The sequence below is a fragment of the Ovis canadensis genome, chromosome 10 (genome assembly GCF_042477335.2).
Source record: "Ovis canadensis isolate MfBH-ARS-UI-01 breed Bighorn chromosome 10, ARS-UI_OviCan_v2, whole genome shotgun sequence".
In the NCBI taxonomy this organism is placed as follows: domain Eukaryota; kingdom Metazoa; phylum Chordata; class Mammalia; order Artiodactyla; family Bovidae; genus Ovis; species Ovis canadensis.
The window spans coordinates 35652864-35663718 of NC_091254.1; the positions used below are offsets into that span (position 1 = coordinate 35652864).

Genomic DNA, 10855 nt, shown 5'->3' on the forward strand with positions numbered 1-10855 from the left:
TCAGAGAAAGACAAATATTATATGATATAATTTATATGTGGAACCTTAAAAAGAAAGATAAAATGAACTTATTTACAAAAGAGAAACAGACTTACAGACTTAGAGAACCAACTTATGATTACCATGGGGTAAGGGCTGGGGGGAGCGATGGATTGACATGTACACACTGCTATTATATAATATAGATAACCAATAAGAACCTACTGTGTAGGATAGGGAACTCTGCTCAATATTCTGTAATAACCTAAATGAGAAAAGAATTTGCAAAAGAATAGATACATGTAAATGTAAAAAAGATGTAAGATTTTTAAAAAAAAATCTCAGTAGTGCTACACAGACTCCAAGGCTTGCCCTCTGGGATGCTATATTCAAGGGTGTGTTCTTTCCCGTCCCCCCACAGGGTTGGACCAGCTGACCTGATCCTGGCCAGTGGCCCTGTCCTCCATCACAGCCACCCCGCCATCCGGGCCAACTGGGACTATGTTTCCCTTCAAGGTGAGAAAATGGATGGGGCTTGCCTGCTTCCGCTCGCTGGTGGTCTCCTCCTCCAGCATTCGCCAAAAAAAACTAATCCACAAGCTCCAGGAAGAAAAGGCCTTCCGCGAGGAGATGAGACACTTCCGGGAGAAGATCGAAGACTTCCGGGAAGAGATGTGGAATTTCCGGAGCAAGATGCGTGCCTTCCGCGGTGAGATCTTGGGCTTTTGGGAAGAGGATAGGCCTTTCTGGGAAGAGGAGAAAACCTTCTGGAAAGAGGAAAAAGCCTTCTGGGAAATGGAAAAATCTTTCCGGGAAGAAGAGAAGGCCTTTTGGAAAAAGTACCGAATCTTCTGGAAGGAAGACAGGGCCTTCTGGAAGGAGGACAACGCCTTGTGGGAAAGAGACCGGAACCTCCTTCAGGAGGACAAGGCCTTGTGGGAGGAAGAAAAGGCCCTGTGGGTGGAGGAGAGAGCCCTTCTGGAGGAGGAGAAGGTCCTCTGGGAGGATAAGAAGACCCTCTGGGAGGAGGAGAATGCCCTCTGGGAGGAGGAGAAGGCTGCCTGGGTGGAAGGGGTTGTTCCGGTTGTGGAGCAGCAGGTGCTGGAAGGCGGGCACCGCCACATCAGTGGCAGGCCCTGGTCGCCAGCCTCCTCCCGGGGCAGGGCGTGAGTGCAAGAGGCACTGGATTGGGACTCAAGTGGAGTCACACTCAGGGTGACCCCGCATGCCTAAAAAAAAATATGCTCTTATTTGGCTCCTGCCTTCAAAAGATCTAATAAAGTCCTGAGGAGAGGTCTGGAAAACCAACTTTTGTAGGGAGGGCCAGCTGCATTTTCCCAGGTCTTGTGATTCTCCAAGGTCACCGTCACATCCTCCACGGGCTATAACTGCTGTCCCTAGGGCTGGCAGCTCCGGTGAACCTGGCAGGAGTGGGTGGGTGTGAGTGGAGGCCCTGGGCTCGCCTTAAAAAAGAGTCAGAAAGGAAGTGGGGGGAGGTGCTCAGACAATGACAGTGAGAGACAGGGAGGGCCAGAGAAGGGCAGAGACATTTCTGCCTCTCTCCAGTTCTGAGGTAGTCATTTCTCCACTCTGGGCAGTCTTGCCTGGCGAAGGAAAATGGCAACCTACTCCAATACTCTTGCCTGGAAAATCCCAGGGGTCGCGAAGACTCAACTGAGCGACTTCACTTTCGCGCCTTGGAGAAGGAAATGGCAATCCGCTCCAGTATTCTTGCCTGGAGAATCCCAGGGACAGAGGAGCCTGGTGGGCTGCCGTCTATGGGGTCGCACAGTGTAGGACACTACTGAAGCGACTTAGCAGCAGCAGCAGCTGGGCAGTCTTGGAAGCCTGGGGCGGGTGGACAGCTTTCCAGAAAAGGCTGTAGTGGTGTTAACATTTCATTCATGGGTTTTCCTCACTTGGCAGGCTATTTAGACACAGACAGGATCCCTTAATGACTCATTTGCTCACTGTTCCAGGTTTCCACCAAACTTTGCTTCCCATTCTCTGAGAAAGGGGCGTGGCATTAGGCTGAGGCTCTAGAGCTCCGCCCACTCCCCTTTTCTGATGCTGGACTCCTTGGACCAGGTGAGGCCACCTGCAAGGTGTAAGGGAGACCTCCTGCTCTATACTCCTATTAAATACTCAGGTCTCAGATACCTGTGTCTCTACATTATCAATCCCTTCCTTTGTGTTTCCCTTCTTCCACTCAATTAAAATGCCTCAGGGAAGTAGAACACTAAATCAATATACGCTAATGTGATCAGCCATTTACACACCCAGCTTCTCTTCTGGTGTCAGACTACATATATGGGCATTGATATGGAAGGGCCCAGAAGGTGAGTAGTAAGAAATGTCGAGGCCAACAGCTCTTGCTTCCCCTTTTCTTGGGCCTGGCTCTCACTCTCATTCATGCAGCCACTTATGTGCCCACCTTTACTACTTGACAAGCACGTTCACACCTGCCAGCTCATGTAACCTTCCTCACAACTCTGTAGGTTGACAGGGAAGGTCCATAAACCCATTGCACATGTGAAGAAAGAGACCTGGAGAAGCAGAGGGACTTCTGGTTGCAACCAAAAGGTCCAGAAAAAGAACCCACATTGTCTGCCAGTTGGTCCCATCCCTCTTCGAACCCAGCCCGGGTCATAGGATGTGGCTTTAGACCAGTTCAGCCAGTGATAGTGTCAGAGCTGGATGAGCCTTAAAGCGCTTGGGAGACTTCACTGTGGTTTGGGGTGGTGTTCCAAAAACACGGAGAAAAGAGGACAGAGTCCCCTTGGGTATGCTGAGCAGACATCTGGGTACCAGGAGAGTGGGCTGACTTCATGAACAGCCTCCATGGCTCCGTATCACTGTGGGAAACCTGGGGTTCCTTGGAAGGCCTCTGACCCTCAGGAGTCAGGGCCAGGGCACTGGGATCCACCACCTCCTTTGCCACACACCCAGACTTGCATCTTCAGGTCTCAACAGGCAAAGATGTCAGTAAGCGGAGGGAACAAGATGCTTGTGTGAAGACAAGGGAAACAGCTAGGCACCCTCACTGTGACTGAATGAATTGAGAGCAGATTAACACTGCTGGTGGAGAGTCTAAGGATGAATAATCAACTGGTGAGTAGGCAGAAAACTGAGCAAAGGGAAGAAAGCAACAGTTGTGTAATATGAAACAAAGACACGTGCAGAAAAGGAAAAACCACAGTGGAACACTACATGCTCAGCTATGAATAGCATTTACATCGTTAAATATAAATACTGATTGTGATCTAACCACAGTTACAATGCACAATATTGGAATAAGAGGAAGGATGGGAAAGCTGCTCCTTTTTTACTGTGGGAAGTCAGGCTTCCCAGGTGGCGCTAGTGGTAAAGAACTCACCTGCCAATGCAGGAGACGTAAAGAGATGCGGGTTCAATTCGTGGGTGGGGAAGATTTCCCAGAGGAGGAAATGGCAACCCACTCCAGTATTCTTGGAGAATCTCATGGACAGAGGAGCCTGGCAGGCTACAGTCCATGGAGTCACAAGAAGTTGACACGACTGAAGCGACTTAGCATATAGGATGTATTAGTCCAACACTGAAAATGCAAAAAGCAGCGACAGAGCATATTATTTACAGCAGTGTTTCTAGTACTTTAGCCTATATCAGCCACACCCTCCCTCCAGCAGCCCAGAACATCTCTCCTTCCTTGAACTCCTTAGTGACTCACCTCTGGCACCTGTCACACCTGGAATCGGGTGGGTTCTCTTCATCTTTGCTGACAGGCTCACACTCATCCTTCAGGATCAGCCTGGTATCACTTGCCCTGGGTCACCCTTCCTGACCCCGTCATCTGGGTAGGGATCCCTCTGGGTGTCTCTCACAGCTTAACCCCACCTGGCACAACACTTACTGGTCACACAGGCTGTCCTCGCTGACTTTTTTGCCTGAATCCTCCAGTAGACTGTAAAGGTTAAGAGGGCAGAGACAATGCATATCTGAAAGCTCTGTGGCTGACCTGAGATCCCAGGATCCCAGCACCTTTGGAATACCCTTCTCATGTTTGGAGAATTTCTCACCTTGTATGAGAAGGCCAGAAATGTATTTCCCAGCCTCCCTTGCAGCCAGGGCTCAGATATGCAACCCAGGCTCCACTCATCACTTGCATCCATGCCAGACTTCAGTGAAGGAGGCCAGGCAGAGTCATTGTGTGACAGTGGCAAGAAGTGAGTTCTCAGAGGCAGCAGGGCTGAGGTCCTGGCCAAAGGGTCCCAACCTGGGACAGTGGCTTGGCTCAGGCCCAAGCCCAACTGCAAGAGCCATCGAGAACTGTGTTCCTGGCAACGTGCCTAGCTGTGTAGCCACTAGCCCCACTTCCCTGACTGTTGGGGAGGTTCTGTAAGCAACCTAGTATATTTCAATAAATACTCTGATAAACTAGCTCAAGTGTGTTTTGTTTTTTTTTTACTAAGTATCAGGACAAGATGGAGAGTAACTGTCCTGCTTTAGGCTTTATTCCCAGTGCCTAGCAAATCTTGAGCACTCAGCACTCAATACCTATTTAAGGATACAGATGCATGAGTGGATGAATGGATGAGGGAGAACAGGTCCCCTGGATTCAGTGCCCCGACCCCTGACTTCCCTGAGGGGAGGCATGTGCATGGCGGTAGATGCTTCCAGCCCTGCCCCTTCTCAACTAGGAACCACACATCCAGGTTCGTACGCAGGTCATGCAACCCCAGACCCCAAGGGAAAAAGGACAAACAGCCCCTATTCTGCAGAGAATAGCACCCTGAAGACATATGACAATCTCTCTCACCCCAGAGAAGGGGAAATCATACGGGTGACTTCTCTCACTCCTGCAGGTGGGTACAAGCACACACCACCACTTACTCTTATTTTTAAACTGAATTTTAAATTTTATTTCTTATGTATTTATTTTAATTTTGACTATGTAGTGTCTTCATTACAGTGCAAAGGCTTTCTCTAATTCTAGCGCATGGGCTTAGTTGCCCTGAGACATGTGGTATCTCATTCCCCCCACCAGGGATCAAACCCGCATTCTCTGCATTGGAAGGCAGATTCTGAACCACTGGACCATCAGCGAAGTCCTGTTTTCTTTTTTATTTTCTTTGCCCATTGTGAGCCCCTCCAGCTGGAAAGGCTGGTTTTGCTCACGCTCAAGAACTGTGTGGTGTGTGCATGCCTCACTCCTCCTCCACGTCTGAAATGAGCTTTGGGAAACACAAAACCATGCTTAGCAACAGCCTGCGTGGGGATCGATTGCTAGGGGGTCACTGCACACCACGATGTGCTTTTTGCAGAACTCTGAGCTGGTTGCTTAGCAACGAAATGAGATGCTGGTTTAACTAGTTCTAGATCTACATTTTCCTAATCAACACGGGGAGAAGACCCGGCCAGCCTTGAGAAGAGAGAACGCTTGTTCGTTGTGGGTGAGCACTCACTCTGCTTTAAAAGCTGGCCAAAACTTTAGCGACTACACAACAACAAAGCACTGCCCACTGCGTTCGTTACAACTCAGTTAATCCTCACCACAACCTCGTGAGACAGCACCAGCATTAGCTTCAATTACAAATGAGGAAACTGAAGCACATGGAGCCCAAAGTGATGCAATCAGTAAGAGGTGGAATGGACATTAGAATCCAGATTGTCTCTGCTCCAGAACCCAAGCTTTTGTCAACTAAGTTAAAATGCCCCCCTTCCGTAGGCACTCCCAGATGCCTCTGCCTTTAAATAGTTAAGGCAGAATTGAACATTCTTCAGCCACGTAAAAAGTTAAGCTGCAGGGACTTCCCTGGTGGCATAGAATCCATCTGAGAATGCACGGGACACGGGTTCAATCCCTGGTCCAGGAAGATTCCAAATGCCACAGAGCAACTAAGTCCATGCACCACAACTCCCAGCCCATGTGCCACAACCCCCGGAGCCCATGTGCCACAACCCCCAGAGCCCATGCTCCTAGAGTCTGCTCTCTGCAATGAGAAAAAAGCCACCACAATGAGAAGCCTGCACACCTCAACAAAGAGTAGCCCGGGCTCGCCGCAACTAGAGAAAGCCTGAGCGCAGCTACAAAGACCCAGTACAACAACAACAAAAAGAGTTAAGCTGAGTTTAACATACTCCTTCCATCTTAAGAACGCTCATCAGTGAATGACCTGGCTTTGATAGCCGGCCACCTTCCACTCCCCCCCGACCCTGCCCCGCATGACACATCACAAAGAAGATATTCTAATGACAGTTCCTTTGACTCTCCACCCACATGTTACTCTCCAAGCCGGGCAGAATGTCAATCAGATTCTAATGTGGCCCGGGGGATACTCTTAGCCCCCGTGTCCCCAGTGGGTCTGACCTGGTTCTGGGTGATGGGAGGCTGTGACTCGGGTTGAGGGGGCATGGGGGCTGGTCTGGCTGGAGAGAGAGAATTGGGAGGAAAGAACGCCCTTGCGGGAGTTGTTAGCCTGGGTTGACCACACCCCTCTCCAATGCCCACAATCTCCTGCTGAGATAAATCTGGCACCCAGGACACCCTTACTGAAAGCCCCAGGGAACAAGACATGTCTCTTTCTCCTCTGCCACAAAGATCCATTTAGACCCTACTCCAAAACCTCAGCCTTTTGCGTTCCACCCTGCCCTTCCTGCACCTGGATGCTCAGGCCAAGGCACTTCTGTTGTAGCTACTTTTCAGCGTCTGCCTTTGATCCACTGGGTGGCTGCCTCCTAGCCCAGGTCTCTTTTTCTAAGTTGGAGCTTCTTTACCCCCTTTTCATCCTCAGCCCCTTTCCCTCCTTCTAGTTTGTTGTTTGCAGCTCTCCTGGGTTGGGAGGTGGGGGGCTCCGGGAAAGAAAGAGGCAGGTGGGCGACCAGGCACCACTTGTTCTCTTGGGTTTTGGAACATCTCCCACATCCTCCCTAGATTCTACCATCTCTTCCCAAATTCTGTTTCCTTTTAAAAGTTCCTTGGGTTGAATTTTCCCTTGACCTGTGGTCAGTAGCCCATTGTTGTCCCTCAGGCAGGGGACCAGGGAGCTGTGAAGTCATTTCATTAGCATATGTGTCACCAGTTTGAAACTAAGTTTAATGGTTAGTACCAGATATCCTGTTACATTCTTAATGATCATTACATATGTAGCAACTTACACACGTTACAGAGATTACCCTGTTTGTGTCTTGGGTGATAACCCAGTTAACTTTTCACATCATTTGCATTTCTTTCATGATTTACTGTTAAATTTGCATGTCTGATTCTATTACTGTGTTGTCTTATATCTTCAAGTCCAAAATTGAGTCACTGCCTGCAAAGTGGCTTGTTGAATGGAATGTGATGGAATGGAGATGACATTTTAGAGAAAACAGGTGCTGAGAAAGTGGGTTATGGAGGCTATGGAAAAATCAGTGTCTAAATTTAATATTAGGTATTGGAAAGCAATTAAAGGTTTTTGTCTGTTTGCTTGCATGTTTTTTTTTATGTGAAAATTTCTATTTATAGTCCCAACCGGCTTACAGGAGATGGGATTCTATCAAAAAGCAACATTTATTGGCAGAATAATCTGGCGAGTTTGAGATACAAGACAGCAATTCTTTGGGATGCTAAGAGGAAAAATCATCGGAATTCTTAGCTGGTAGTAGCTCCAGAATTTCTGCTCTGCAGGGCATTGGAGATTTAATTGGCATGGAGCCCAGAAGCTAAATCCCCTTCTTCCAGCCAAAACTTGTCACCCACTATCGTTTCTAGGGCTAATCTGAGAGGCAAGCAGGGAAGACGAGAGATGGGAGAGAGAAAGAATGAAACACAGGCGGGCTCTGTATGAGTGGGGCTGTATGACCCGTCTCTACTCTCACACTATGTGGCTCAGGACCTCAGAGTAATATATGTAAAATACCAAACACATAGCAGTTCCTCAATAACTGTCTACTCCCTGCCTTTTCTCCCCTCTACCTCATGTAATATGCCCCATTACTGAGAATTTGCCTGGTCCATCTGTTTCTTCAGCTCCTGTGCAGACCCTGGCTGATAGTAAGTGCTCATTAAATGTGTGTGTGATAGAATAAGCCATAATTTGCTAACACTTCTACCAGCTTTGAACCTTAAGTTGGTTTTAAACTCTTCTTCTTTATCAATATCACTACAATGAATATATTTGTTCTTATTTTGGATATGGACTCAAGGAAGTAGAAATAGTGGGTCAAGGGGTAAGTTTCTCCCAGTTATTTTCCTATGTGTCTGTATTAATTGATCATTCTGCCAGCCTTGTATAAATGGCATTGGTTTTTCTACCTTCTCATTAACTTTGGGTATTTCCATTAAAAAAGAAAAAAAGATGGAAATGGGTGAAAACGGGACCTTATTCTTTATTTTAAATTTGACTTGTGAGACTGCACATTTCCTAATGCCTCTTTACTAGGTTTATTTCCTCTTTTGTGTGGGTTGTCAGCTCACATCCTTTGTATACTAAACTACAGGATTTTAAGCATTTTTCCTATCAATTTGTATAATGTATTTACAGGTTAAAGATATTTACTCCTATTTTGCTTGCTGCAATCCTTTTTCCACTCTGCTGTTGACTGTGTTATTCAAGTTCTGCTGTATGATTTTATTTCTGATTTACCATGGTCAATTTTAATTTTTAAAAAGCTTGCAGTTGTATTTTTTTTTCCTGGAAAATTTACACTTAGACAGCTTTTCTTCATACCGAGATTTGGTAAATATTCACTTCTATTTTCTTCTGGATTTTCTCTCTCCAATAGCTTGTTGTTAAGTGTGTAACTCTTGAATGTAGATGGAATTAAATTAGTATCTGGTGTATGGAGAGAGATCAGGGCCAGAGATATCTTTCTGAATTGCTAATTAGGAATTCCTTAACAATGTATTAAATAAATCTTCCTATCTCCACATGAAGCCTCCTTTGTTATATACTAAATTTATACATAATATGATTTTTGTGTCTGTTCCTTCTACTTAACGTTTTAATGCATTGGTCAGAATTTCCAAAAGGACGTTATATAAACATGGTAACACTGGGCTTCCTGGGTTAGTTTTTGGTACTAATTAATGGGCTGATTTGAATTTACTCAGAGATCCTGGGAATTTAAGGCCTAGAGTGAACCTCCTTTAGCTAGGCAAGAGAGGCCCAGTCACAAGACCCACAGACCACAAATACCAGCTGACAAAACTGTTATTATTTCTATCTTGTTAGAGATTCTTGAGCTTTGTAACTGCTTTGGTCACAGTGAATTACAGGAGAGGAAGTGCTGAGCAGAACTGGGCCTCCCAGTGAGATAAGAGATAGATAGGCTCCAGGCTGGACATTTACGACTAGCCTCCTGTTTGCATTTCCTGAGAGAAAAGGTAGGTCGGCCCCAGCTGAGGAATTTACAATCAGCCTCCTGTTTACAAATAGCCAGTCCTTGTCTCTCGTAAACATCTCAAGGTAATAATCATGGCAAGGATGAAAAGGGAAAAAACGAAAAACTGAGGAAAGGATTAAGGGCTCTCCCCTTCTCCCCTTTTCATGACAGGGGTGACACTACACACGTGCAGAAAGACTCCATGTGGGCCCAAAGTCAAGGGATAATGCCAGGCTATGGTGAGTCTCGCTCTTCCCAGCAACCTTCACTTCAAGCTCCATCTTGGCTGAGGGGTGCATGCACATCCAAGGGGAGGGTTCTGAGACAAATTAACCAGGGTGGGGACAAAGCAAGACGAGTGGCCTGAGGGAAGAAAAAGACCCGTAAAACTGCACCCTTATAAAGGATTTAAACTTCCCAAAGACGTGATTCTCTCTCTCTGAGCTCGCCCACGTGCCTTTCCGCTCGTACTTTTCTTCTCAATAAACTTCTTACTTGACTCTTTACCTTCTGTCCCCTTGCCTGAATTCATTCCTGAGTAGGCAAGCAAGAACTAAGGACTCTAGCCCTAACTTCTTGCCCCCGTGGTCTAGAGGTTAGGACTCTCGATCTGGGAAACTAAGACCTTGCTTCTAGCTACCGCTGCTCACTGCTGCTTACTGCAAACTACACTTTAGTGCTGCGGGTGTCCGAAATCACCAGGACAAGAGCTGGTGAACACTTCAGGCTTGGTCTAAGAGAAGAGAGTCTGTACAGACTTTCCTATATAGGGTGGTCCAGTCATGAAGAATCCGCCATCCAATGCAGGGGACTCGGGTTCGACCCCTGGTCACAGAACTAAGATCCCACATGCTGGGGAAGAACTAAACCCCCCTGCCACAACCAGGGTCTGTACGCCACAGTGACCGATCCCATATAACAAAACGAAGATTCCACAAGTTGCAACTGAGGCCTGACACAGCCAAGCGAAATACAGAGACTGTGTAAAGGTGAGAGGTCTTGGCAAGAGCATCTCCCGATCACGTGGCCTGAGAAGCAGAGCAGACCAGCCAGGGGCACAGAGAGAAGCAGAGTGAGAGCCAGGGACACCGACCCCCACTGCTTTCTGGTCCCTGACCGTCCACGTCTGGGCTGCTCTACGAGACGCTCTGCTGTCCTTGTAAGACTTTCTCCATTTTTACTTAACTTAGTTTAAGTGATTTCTATTTTCTGAACCTGAAAAAGGTCCTATGGAACAAGACTCATCTTTGTGAGTGACCAGAGATTTTGCTGTCTCCGCTGTGGACCCGACAAGCCGGCTACTGTAGCTGTTGGCAGAAGCAATCCATCAAACGAAGGGTTGGGAACATTGCTGAGATGACTCTAAGGAGTTCCTGGGTCCTCTGAACCTGCAAACGGAGGATGCAATGATCAGAAAATTCTAAGATTCAGAGGAAGGCTTGGAACATGGGTGACGTTGCGATGTTTTTGTATGTATGCTCAGGGGTGTCCGACTCTTTGCGACTCCATGGATTGTAGCCCACCAGGCTCCTCT

The 10855-nt window shown here is 47.2% G+C and overlaps 1 protein-coding gene across 1 annotated transcript; it reads left to right on the forward strand.

Annotated features, from left to right (window-relative positions):
• The first annotated feature begins 480 nt into the window (after positions 1-480).
• Positions 481-1149, forward strand: CCDC70 (coiled-coil domain containing 70). The gene has a single exon (XM_069602109.1). It carries the CDS (start codon positions 481-483, stop codon positions 1147-1149), a length of 669 nt encoding a protein of 222 aa, XP_069458210.1.
• Positions 1150-10855: the final 9706 nt, after the last annotated feature.